This window comes from Saccopteryx bilineata, chromosome 1, assembly GCF_036850765.1.
Source record: "Saccopteryx bilineata isolate mSacBil1 chromosome 1, mSacBil1_pri_phased_curated, whole genome shotgun sequence".
Lineage (NCBI taxonomy): Eukaryota > Metazoa > Chordata > Mammalia > Chiroptera > Emballonuridae > Saccopteryx > Saccopteryx bilineata.
Window position 1 is genome coordinate 8,959,243 of NC_089490.1, and position 13,228 is coordinate 8,972,470.

Consider the following 13,228-nt stretch of genomic DNA (forward strand, 5'->3'; position numbering starts at 1 on the left):
CTTCAGTCTTGCAGTAAATTGACTCAGTTTCAGTAAGACATTGGTGAGATGAAGGCTGTTAAGGTGATGGAAATGAGAATTTTAATGTTTACATAAGTCACAGGTTTATATTAGCATGTATTAATATATATGAATATATATGTATATATTTCTGAAAAATATTCAAACTTTAGACCTCTGTCAAGTATTCCAAGTTTGAGGACCAATTAATACTTCTAATCCTTGAAAGAAAAGAATCCAAACTTTCACCATTCATTGTCTCTCTCCATTGTCTTTTCACAACCTGTATCATGATAACTTATATCATTCACTGGTCAGATGTGACAGAGTGGGGCATCATCTTCCACTCTCCTTGATCATATGACCCAGGTGTTTCAAGGTCTCCAAATATTTTACAAAATTTTTTCTGGACTTTAAAAATATCCAGACATGCCCATTGTTTATTCTTCAGTATTATTTTGATACCAGTATCAAATGACAAAGTGCACTTAAAAATATACAATTTTCAAAAGGAGGACATGCAATAGGACACGTGGAAAAGTGAACTGTCTCTGACCTGTACTTTCTGTGTGAAGGGTGCAGGAAATAGTATTGACCACAAAGTTTTAAAAATAAGAAAATTTCATCATTCAAAGCTTAATATTGTCTTTTCGTAAACACAATTACAATTCTATTATTTTCTTGGGAATGGTCTTTATGCATGTATCTCTCTACTGAACAGAGCAGATTCTATATGATGAGAGCAACAGTCCGGTTTTGTCGTGAAGGCTTCCTCTCCTGTTTGCTTCCTCATCGTTGGTCCAGTCCCTGTCTCTTATGTGAATATATTTGTTTTTTAATCTGAAAAAGCTTATAGTCCAGTCTCAACGGAACACTTAGTATTGCACATCCAAAACTTTCTGACCTAATACCCTCACTTTTATTTCCTGACTTAGTTTCCTGTGCACAAGGGACAGGGGAGGGAGAACAGCACTGACTCTGATGGGTGAAGTGTCTCTTGGATCCTCAGGGTTCCTGCTTTCACAGACATGGGTCCCCGTGTGTTCCACAGTGAACTAGGAAAGGGACATGTTTCTGTTCTTCCTCCTACCAGACAGTCTCTTTTCAATTGGATTTGGTTGTTTATTTCTTTCCTTTCCCTTTCACCTGAGAGTGAGCAGCGGAAAGGTCAGTACGGTAACCTCCTCCCTGTCATTTTCTCATCTCTCCCTTACACCACTGTCTTCTTCTGAAAGATAATCTCACTTTTGTCTCAGTGTCTTGTTCTTCCAACTCTGATTCTCTGTCTTTATTTGTTGTTCAGATTCTCCCATTATTACCCCGCCAATTGTCTTGTTGTTGCATTAAGATATTAGAGCCTTTTCATCAAATTAATTTTATCAATAAGATATTTGAAAGTGTAAGTACTTTTAAATTTGGGGGGTGTAAGTTTTCCCTAAGGACAGCTCAGGTCATTTGATTCAAAACCTCCATTTCTGTCATTTCTTCCCTTCATCTGATTGACTTAGCTTTATTCAGACATGGCTTAAAACACACGCCCAGATACAATAAGGTTGAGAATTAATAGGCGGACAAAAATGCTGTGATAGATGTTCATAAGAACCTAACCCGGACTTACCTATAGGAACAGTCTTTCATCAACCTTTATACAATGGTTGTAGCAACTTTGTACATTGAAGGTACTGAATTATAATGGAATACATAGATGTATAGAAACATCCAAAGACCTTAAATTTGACAAATATATCATAGTGGTTCACATAGAATGAAAAAGAATCAAAAATAATTTTATTTAAAAATACCAAATAAATATTTTTAAAATTTTAGAGTTGTATATATATGCTTCATTTCTCCTATTTTAAGGTTTTTTAATGTTTTCTTGAATTTATTGGTGTGATCCTGATTAATAAATATGGAGGTCTAAATAGCACAATTCTGTAACAAACCAGTCATGTATCCTTCTGTTACCCTGTTATTTATTTTAAATATTTATGTCTCCATATGTCACGTGGTATTTTTAAAGAAGTTCTGATGATTTCAGGGAATGGGGTTTCAAGGTATATTCTTTTTTTTTTTTTTATTGCATTTTTCTGAAGCTGGAAACAGGGAGAGACAGTCAGACAGACTCCCGCATGCGCCCGACCCGAATCCACCCAGCATGCCCACCATGGGGCGAAGCTCTGCCCACCAGGGGGGCGATGCTCTGCCCATCCTGGGCGTCGCCATGTTGCGACCAGAGCCACTATAGCACCTGAGGCAGAGGCCACAGAGCCATCCCCAGCGCCCGGGCCGTCTTTGCTCCAATGGAGCCTTGGCTGTGGGAGGGGAAGAGAGAAACAGAGAGGAAGGCGCGGCGGAGGGGTGGAGAAGCAAATGGGCGCTTCTCCTGTGTGCCCTGGCCGGAATCAAACCCGGGTCCTCCACACGCTAGGCCGACGCTCTACCACTGAGCCAACTGGCCAGGGCTCAAGGTATATACTTTATTCATAGAATAGACAAGACTTGTCCATGTGGCCAAAACAACCATTATCGGGTGGAACACTCGTGTTACCTCTTCTTTACAAAAATCCTGTCTCGTGTGTGTGTGCTTTAGTATTTGTTTCTCTGTTAAGATAAAGGCTCAGTAAGGTCCAGTGAGAAACAGAATCTCCGTCAGAGAATCCCAGTCCTGTGATCCTCCTGAATTCAGCTCCCATGAGTACTAAGATTTTCTTCATTCAGGAATGAGTTAAACGAGATGCTCAAACACATTGTGGTTAAAACTCAACCCGTGATCAAAAACATGAAGGACGCAGCCCCCAGACCCCTGAGCCTGTGTCACTGGGAGGAGCTGTGTGTCAGTGCTCCTTCCACAGTGTGGTGGCCACTCTGCACGATGTTGCTGCCACAGCAGTGAGAGTCACTGATGTGTTTAATGTATCAAATGACCTTATTAAGCTCCCAAACTGAATGATACGAATATAAATATTTAAAATAAACCAAGCATACTTTTAGCCTGGCCTGTGGTCATGCAGTGGATAGTGTTTGGACCAGAACACTGAGGTGCCAGTTTAACCCTAGGCTTCCAAGGACATGTCACCCAGAGCAACAAAATACAATTAAAGTGACGTAGCTCTGAAACCATACACTTTGCTCCTGCCTCCCACCAAATCTCTATGCAATAGTAATAAATTATATCTTTCCAGAAAAGCAATTATTTTATAAATTAACCAGAAAAACTAATACTTTTAAAATTTTATATTATTTTACTAAATTAACTTCATTTTTCACCTTTTTTTTTATTGCAGTATGCCTGTGAGAAATAGTGAGCTCTGAGCCTGTGTGTAACTGTGCCGAGGGTGGGGTGATTTGGTGTGTGTGTGTGTGTGTGTGTGTGTGTGTGTGTGTTCATCTGAACTGTGGTTCTGTTAATTCTAATTTGATTATATCAATAAATTTGAATTATCTTTGTAGTTGTTTCCCATTAAATTAACATTGACTTTTTCTCTTTCAGAGGAATGTAAAGAAACAATAGGTAAAATTTTTGATATTCCTTACTCCCGATCCACTTAAAAATTACCGGTTTATTTCTGCCTTTGACATTTCTGGCCTTTTTATCCAAGTGCCTTCCATTGGCCTGTCCTCCTCCTAGATGTCCACTGTCACCACCTGATGCTGGGACAGCACTTCTCCAGTGTGGGCCTCTGTCACTTTCTGTTTCCTGCCTTCCCTCCTTTCCCTTCCTTCATTCTCATTTTACACAATTATTTCCCTGTAAACATTGGTGGCTTCAGTCTCACAGTATATTGACTCAGTTTCATTAAGACATTGGTGAGACAAAGGATATTAAGGTGACAAATACATAATTTTTAATATGTACATATATTATAAGATTACATTATAATATACATATATGAAAATATATGTATATATTTCTGGGAAATATTCAAAATTAAGAACTCTGTCAAGAATTTCAAGTTTTAGATCCCCCCTTTACCAATTAATATTTCTACAAACCCTTGAGAGAAAAGACTCCAAACCTTCTGCAGTCAGTGTCTCTGTTCATTGTCCTCTTACATCCTGTGTCGTGATAAATACCTCATGTCATTCACTCATCAGATGTGACAGAGTGGGGCTTCCCTCTTCCACTGTCCTTGATCATATGAACCAGGTGTTCTAAGCTAACTAAATATTTCACATAATTTTTCATAAAATATAAAATATCCATCCATACCTGTTTTTAATTCTTTGGCATAATGTTGCCATTATTATCTAAAGACAACCAGCACTTAAAATAAACAGTTTGCAGAAGGATGAAGTATCTTAAGACCTGTAGAAAAGTCATAAATTTTTGACCTGTACCTTTTGTGTAAAAGATAAAAAAAAATATATTGACCACAATGATCCAGAAAAAAAATTTAATCAATCAAAGCTTAAGATTGTTTTCTCTAATGATAATTACAGTTATATTTATTTCTTTGGGATTGGTCTATAGGAGTATGTTTCTCTAATGTACAGAGCAGGTGTCATATGGTTAGTGCTTCAAAAACAGTTTGTCTAGATGGACATCTCTACTGTACACTTCCTCGTGACTGGCTAAGTCCCTGCCTTGTAAATACATTTCTTTTCAATCTGAAAAAATAATCGTCCAGTGACATGGGATTACTTAGTATTTCACATCCCAGCATTTCTGATGTAGCTCCCTCTTTCTTTAATTTCTTGACTTAGTATGTTGTGCACAATGGACAGGGCAGGGAAAACAGCAGTGACTCCGATGGGTGAAATGTTATTAAAAACAGCATGATTCCTACATTCACAAATATGTTTCAATGTGTACTCAGGAGTGAACTATGACTGGGGGCTGATTTCTGTTTTCTTTCTTATCTGATATTGTGTTTTCACCTGGAATGATTTGCGTATTTCTTTCATTTACTTTTCAGCTGAGAGTGAAGAGCAGAAAAGTAAGTACCAATAACTCCCCTCTCCTTCCCTCACCTGTTCCTTATCCCCTGTCTTCTCTCTCAGTGACCATCTGCCTTTTTTCTCAGAGTCTTGGTCTTTAAATCTGACAAGTCATCCTTGTTACCCCAACATTTACCATGTGGTTGCAATCAAGGAGACAGGGCCTTTCTGTCAGATGAATTTAACAAAAGGATATCTGGAAGTTTAGGTACATTTAAGTTTCAGAGTGTAAGCTTTCTCCAAGGACAGCTCAGGTTCTTTGGTACAGAAAACCCTCACTGTCATTTCTTTCCCTTATTCTAATTCACTCATCTTAATTCCACCCTGAGTTAATATGGACACTCAGATACAATAAGATTTTGAATTAATAAGTGGCCAAATACGCTGTGAAGAGACACACATAAGAACCTAATCCTGTAATAACCCACAGGAGCAGTCTTTCATTAACTCTTGTACAGTGGTTGTTCAAACTTTGTACAGTGTGGGTGCTACAAATAAAATGAAAAACAGCCTGACCTGTGATGGCACAATGGATAAAGCTTCGACCTGGAATGCTGAGGTCACTGGTCAAAACCCTACACTTGTCTGGTCAAGGTACATATGAGAATTGATGCTTCTGGCTCCTTCCCCTTTCTCTCTCTCTCTCTCTCTATTTCTCTCTCACACTCTATCTTCTCTCTAAAATGAATAAATTAAAAAAATGTTTAAAAAGGAACACAAACATACATATATACATATATATATATACTATATATATATATGCCCCCAAAGACCATTTTATTATTATTATTTTATTTATTTATTTATTTATTTTTTGCATTTTTCTCAAGCTGGAAACAGGGAGAGACAGTCAGACAGACTCCCTCATGCGCCCGACCGGGATCCACCCAGCACGCCCACCATGGAGCGACGCTTTGCCCACCAGGGGGCGATGCTGTGCCCATCCTGGGCATCGCCATGTTGCAACCAGAGCCACTCTAGCACCTGAGGCAGAGGCCACAGAGCCATCCCCAGCACCCGGGCCATCTTTGCTCCAATGGAGCCTTGGCTGCAGGAGGGGAAAAGAGTGACAGAGAGGAAGGCATGGCGGAGGGGTGGAGAAGCAAATGGGCGCTTCTCCTGTGTGCCCTGGCCGGGAATCGAACCCGGGTCCTCTGCACGCTAGGCCGACGCTCTACTGCTGAGCCAACTGGTCAGGGCCCAAAGACCATTTTAAATATGATGAATATTTCTTAGTTCTCCACAGAGAGGGAAAAGCAATCAAAATAATTTAATTATTAAATAAAATATATTTAAAATTTTACATAATTTATTAAATTTGCTTCATTTCTCCTATTTAAAGGATTTTTTAATGTTTTTTTAAAAATAATCGAGGTGAACTTGGTTAATAAACTATTCAGGTTCAGGTGTACAATTCTATCACACCTCATCTGCACGTGGCAGTGTGTTCAAACCCCAGTCACGTATTGTTACCCTTTGATTTATTATAAATCTTTATGTCCCCACATGAGCATGTTATTTTTTAATTGTAGTGATGATCTCAGTGGAATGGATTTTCAAGACGTATTTTTTTATTATATAGTTTTATTTAGACAATTAATTTTAACAGGGTGACATTGGTCAACTAAAGCATATAGATTTAAAGAAAACATCTCCAGATCATTTTGACATTCAATTATGTTGTATACCCATCACCCCAAGTCAGAGAGTCCTCCATCATCCTTCATTTGGTTTTCTTTATGTCCCTTTTCTCCCACCACCTCCTCCCTTCCTCTCCCCCTGGTATCCACTGCACTCTAATCTATGTCCGTAAATCTCAATTTTGTGTCCCACCTGTGTATGGAATCATATACTTCTTAGTTTCTTCTGATTTACTCATTTTACTCATTATAATGTTATCAAGGTTCATCCATGTTGTTGTAGATGATCCGATGTCATCATTTCTTATGGCTGAATAGTATTCCATAATATATGTGCCACATCTTCTTTATCCAATCTTCTGTTGAAGGACTTTTTGGTTGTTTCCATGTCTTGGCCACCATAAACAATGCTATGATGAACATGGGATTGCATGTGTCTTTACGTACCAATGATTTTGAGTTTTAGGAGTAAATACCCAGTAGAGCGATTGCTGGATTATAAGGTAGTTCTATTCTTAATTTTTTGAGGAACCACAATACTTTCTTTCATAATGGTTGTACCACTTTACATTTCCATCAACATTGAATGAGGGACTCAACAACACAGACATAGAAGAAAATATCTTGACATAACAAAGGCCATTTATGACAAACCATAAGCTAACTTCATATTAAATGGCAAAAACTGAAAACTTTTTATCCAAAATCAGGAACAAGACAGGTTTTCTACACTCTCTAATCATATAATGTAGTGATCAAAGTTCTAGCCAGAGATATCAGACAAGAGAAAGAAATAAAAGGCATTCATATTGGAAATGAAGAATTAATAGTTTCACTCTTTGCAGATGACATGATCCTGTATATAGAAAACCCAAAGAATCCACAGAAAGACTATTAGAAACAATAAACCAATACAGTAAGGTCACAGGATAAAAAAATTACATAGAGAAATCTATTGTTTTCTTATATACCAACAGTGAAACTTCAGAAAATGAACTAAAAAAAATGATCCCTTTTACAGTTGCAACAAAAAATAAAATAAAATACCTAGGAATGAACATAACAAAGAATGTAAAGGATCTATATAATGAAAAGTACAATGTATTGTTAAAGGAAATCAAAAAAGACATATTGAAATGGAAAAAAATATTTCTTGTTCTTGGATAGGAAGAATAAATATAGTTAAAATGACCGTATTACCCAAAGCAATACACAAATTTAACACAATTCCCATCAAAATTCCAATGTCATTTTTTTTGGCTTACTAGTAAGTTATCTTTCTTTTTTTTAATAAATTTTTATTTTAATGGGGTGACATCAATAATTCAGGGTACATACTTTCAAAGAAAACATTTCCAGATTATCTTGTCATTTAGTTCTGTTGCATACCCATCACCCGAAGAGAGATCGTCCTCCGCCACCCTCCATCCAGTTCTCTCTGTACCCCTCCCCCTCCCCCTCTCCCTCCTTCCCTCCCCCCACCCCCCGTAACCACCACACTCCCGTCCATGCCACATAGTCTCACTTCTATGTCCCACCAATGTATGGAATCCTGCAGTTCCTGTTTTTTTCTGATTCGCCCATTTCACCCCACACAATGCTACCAAGACTCCACCATTCCACTGCAAGTGATCCGATATCATCATTTCTCCTAGCTGAATAGTATATCATGGTGTATATGTGCCCCATTTTTTTCATCCAGACCTCTATTTTTTTTTACAGTGATTAAAAGCCTTTAAGCAAACTCTTGGCAAATACAGCAAGAATCCCTAAAAGAGTAGTGACCTTAACATGTTCACCAAGTCCAAGTTGGCCCCATCACCATGCCAAATTCCTGAAAAATGCAACCCAACCACAGTTCAGTCTGTTAGGATCTGTCACAGGGAGCAGGAGTCCAGGAAAGTTCCCCACAGGAAAAGTCCGCATGGCACTGGAATTGTTGTCACCATTCTATACTTTGAAGCTCATGTCCAAGTCCCAATGACTGCTTCTTCTAGCTGGTAATGATTCAGGTAGCCTGGAAAGAGCCATTTGCAGCATGCGTGGTGGCAGGATATAAAATCAATACTCAGAAATCAGAGGCATTTTTATACACTAATAATGAACTGTCAGAAAGAGAAATCAGGGAATCAATCCCCTTTACCATTGCAACAAAAAAAATAAAGTACCTAGGAATAAATCTAACCAAGGAGATTAAAGACTTGTACTCAGAAAATTATAAAACATTGATAAAAGAAATCAGGGAAGATACGAATAAGTGGAGGCATATATCGTGCTCATGGTTAGGAAGAATAAACATCATTAAAATGTCTATATTACCCAAAGCAATTTATAAATTCAATGCAATACCGATTAAAATACCAATGACTTACTTCAAAGACATAGAACACATATTCCAAAAATTTATATGGAACCAAAAAAGAACACGAATAGCCTCAGCAATCCTGAAAAGGAAGAAAAAAGCAGGAGGTATCACACTTCCAGATATCAAGTTATATTATAAGACCATTGTACTCAAAACAGCATGGTACTGGCATAAGCACAGGCACATAGATCAATGGAACAGAACAGAGAACTCAGAAATAAACCCACAGTTCTATGGACAACTGATATTTGACAAAGGAGGTAAGACAATACAATGGAGTAAAGACAGCCTCTTCAACAAATGGTGTTGGGAAAACTGGACAGCTACCTGCAAAAAAATGAAACTAGACCACCAACTTACACCACTCACAAAAATAAACTCAAAATGGATAAAAGACTTGAATATAAGCCGTGAAACCATAAGCATCTTAGAAGAAAACATAGGCAGTAAGCTCTCTGACATCTCTCGTAGCATATATTTGCTGATTTTTCTCCACAGGCAAGTGAAATAAAAGACAGGATAAACAAATGGGACTTTATAAAAATAAAAAGCTTCTGCACAGCTAAAGACAATAAGAACAGAATAAAAAGACAAACTACACAATGAGAGAATATATTTGATAATGCATCTGATAAGGGGTTAATAACCAAAATTTATAAAGAACTTGTAAAACTTAATACCAGGAAGACAAACAATCCAATCCAAAAATGGGCAAAAGAAATGAAGACACTTCTCCAAAGAGGACACACAGATGGCCAACAGGCATATGAAAAAATGTTCAACATCACTAATGATTCGAGAAATGCAAATTAAAACCACAATGAGATATCACCTCACACCAGTCAGAATGGCGTGCATCAATAAAACAACACAGAATAAGTGCTGGCGAGGATGTGGAGAAAAGGGAACCCTCCTGCACTGCTGGTGGGAATGCAGACTGGTGCAGCCACTGTGGAAAACAGTATGGAGATTCCTCAAGAAATTAAAAATCGAACTGCCTTTTGACCCAGCTATACCACTTTTTGGAATATACCCCAAGAACACCATAGCACTGTTTGAAAAGAAGAAATGCACCCCCATGTTTATGGCAGCATTGTTCACGATAGCAAAGATTTGGAAACAGCCCAAGTGTCCATCAGAGGATGAGTGGATTAAAAAGCTTTGGTATATATATACTATGGAATACTACTCAGACATAAGAAATGATGACATAGGACCTTTTACAACAACATGGATGGGCCTTGATAACATTATACTGAGTGAAAGAAGTAAATCAGAAAAAACTAAGAACTATATGTTTCCATACATAGGTGGGACATAAAGATGAGACTCAGAGACTTGAACAACAGTGATGGGGTTACAGGGTGGGGGGAGGAGAGGGAGGGGGTTGGGGGAGGGGGAGGGGCACAAAGATCACGGCTTTTCAGCATTTGCCATATTCCCCCTTTAATCTATAGACAGACAGCAAATATTTACGTATGGTGTTCCCAATGTCATTTTTTAAAGAAATAAAACAAAAAATCATCAAGTTTATGTCGGGAGCCTATCAACGACTGCTGGCTGACAAGGTCACAGCAGAGAAGACCCACAACTGCTGGCTGACAAGGTCACAGCAGAAGAAGATAAAAAACTGCTGATGGACAAAGTCACAGCAGAGAAGACCAATGGCTGCAAGGTGACAAAGTCACCGCAAAGGAAAGGCACAACGATACTTCCCCCTTTGACCTTTTTGAATTAATCTGGCCTTATATCCCCCCTTTTCTGTGTGTGTGCTATTATTTATGGCACAGGGATAATAGTACTGTGCTTTCCCTATAGATTCATAGTAATTTCTTTGGAAATGAGACAGAAGGTGTAAGTTCCACAGAAAAGCCTGTAAGCCCCTTGAACTAGGCTCATAAACATAAGAGGCTGGATATGATATCCCTCGTAAAGGGTTAAGTTTGTAGAAGAATTTCTCCTTATTAATTGTGTTAGAAAGAATAAAGTTAGAACTTAACTAGTGTATGAATATAGTAAATAAATAAAATTTGACTAGACAGTAGAATCTTAGGTAAGGTGTAGTGGAGTGGCCCGTTGCGTAGCCTTGGATAGAAGCACAGCCGGCAAGTAAAGAATGTTTTGTTAAGAGACTTGTTTTGTGACTGAAGGCAGTTGCTGGACTTTTTCTCAGTAAAACATTCTCATAAGATTTTTGTATTTTCCAAGAATAAGGAGAGGAATGTGGTGGGATCCATAGCAGCAATAGCAATTAATGCTTTCTGATATTGTGTTGCTACTAAGCTATCTTGCAGGTGCACTCTATGTATCTTTAAGCAAAAGTTACTCTTTTTTTTTTAAATTTTTTTTTTATTTATTCATTTTTAGAGAGGAGAGAGACAGAGAGGGAGAGAGAGGAGAGAGAGACAGAGAGAAGGGGGGAGGAGCTGGAAGCATCAACTCCCATATGTGCCTTGACCAGGCAAGCCCAGGGTTTCGAACCGGCGACCTCAGCATTTCCAGGTCGACGCTGTATCCACTGCGCCACCACAGGTCAGGCCGCAAAAGTTACTCTTGATGTTATGCCAATTTCTCAGTAAAACAAGCTTTTTGTAGTCTTGTGAGAAAAATTAGAACACTGCATGAACTCAGAGCCATTTGCCTGAGCAAGCGGTGGTCCTTTGCTAGTCCTTGATGATTTCGTCTGCTAATCTCTCTGCGCCCTTGACTCACAACAACAGTAAAGTAGAGTTATTTTTTTTTTAATAATTTTATTTTTTTAATGGGGTGACATCAATAAATCAGGATACATATATTCAAAGATAACAAGTCCAGGGTATCTGGTCGTTCAGTTATGTTGCATACCCATCACCCAAAGTCCGATTGTCCTCCGTCACCCTCTATCTTGTTCTCTCTGTGCCCTTCCCCCTCCCCCTTTCCCTCTCCCATTCCCCCCTCCCCCCGTAACCACCACACCCTTATCAATGTCTCTCAGTTTCACTTTTATGTCCCACCTATGTATGGAATAATGCAGTTCCTGGTTTTTTCTGATTTACTTATTTCGCTTCGTATCATGTTATCAAGATCCCATTATTTCGCTGTAAATGTTCCGATGTCATCATTTCTTATGGCTGAGTAGTATTCCATAGTGTATATGTGCCACATCTTCTTAATCCAGTCATCTATTCACGGGCTTTTTGGTTGTTTCCATGTCCTGGCCACTGTGAACAATGCTGCAATACACATGGGGCTGCATGTGTCTTTACATATCAATGTTTCTGAGTTTTGGGGGTATATACCCAGTAGAGGGATTGCTGGGTCATAAGGTAGTTCTATTTTCAGTTTTTTGAGGAACCACCATACTTTCTTTTTTTTTTTTTTTTTTAATAAATTTTTATTAATGGTAATGGGATGACATTAATAAATCAGGGTACATATATTCAAAGAAAACATGTCTAGGTTATTTTGTCATCAAATTATGTTGCAAACCCCTCGCCCAAAGTCAGATTGTCCTCCGTCACCCTCCATCTAGTTCTCTGTGCCCCTCCCCCTCCCCCTAACTCTCTCCCTCCCTCCCTCCCATGTCCTACCTCCCCCCCACCCTTGGTAACCACCACACTCTTGTCCATGTCTCTTAGTCTCATTTTTATGTTCCACCAATGTATGGAATCATGTATTTCTTGTTTTTTTCTGATTTAATTATTTCACTCCTTATAATGTTATCAAGATCCCACCATTTTGCTGTAAATGATCTGATGTCATCATTTCTTATGGCTGAGTAGTATTCCATAGTGTATATGTGCCACATCTTCTTTATCCAGTCTTCTATTGAAGGGCTTTTTGGTTGTTTCCATGTCTTGGCCACTGTGAACAGTGCTGCAATGAACATGGGGCTACATGTGTCTTCACGTATCAATGTTTCTGAGGTTTTGGGGTATATACCCAGTAGAGGGATTGCTGGGTCATAAGGTAGTTCTATTTGCAGTTTTTTGAGGAACCACCATACTTTCCTCCATAATGGTTGTACTACTTTACAGTCCCACCAACAGTGAATGAGGGTTCCTTTTTCTCCACAGCCTCTCCAACATTTGCTATTACCCGTCTTGTTGATAATAGCTAATCTAACAGGAGTGAGGTGGTATCTCATTGTAGTTTTGATTTGCATTTCTCTAATAACTAATGAAGCTGAGCATCTTTTCATATATCTGTTGGCCATTTGTATCTCTTCCTGGGAGAAGTGTCTGTTCATGTCCTCTTCCCATTTTTTTATTGGATTGCTTGTTTGTTTGTTGTTGAGTTTTAT

At 38.5% G+C, this 13,228-nt stretch overlaps 1 protein-coding gene across 20 annotated transcripts in view; it reads left to right on the forward strand.

The window, feature by feature from the left end:
• Positions 1–13,228, forward strand: part of LOC136322824 (E3 ubiquitin-protein ligase TRIM39-like) — a 243,055-nt gene that overhangs the window by 131,155 nt on the left and 98,672 nt on the right. For 19 of the 20 annotated variants that reach the window (XM_066254733.1, XM_066254828.1, XM_066254982.1 and 16 more), the window contains 2 exons: positions 3,494–3,514; positions 4,920–4,940. The exons of the other annotated variant lie outside the window; for it this stretch is intronic. In XM_066254733.1, the coding sequence (XP_066110830.1) occupies positions 3,494–3,514; positions 4,920–4,940 (42 nt within the window). The remainder of the gene's footprint in view (positions 1–3,493; positions 3,515–4,919; positions 4,941–13,228) is intronic. 20 annotated transcript variants of the gene reach the window in all.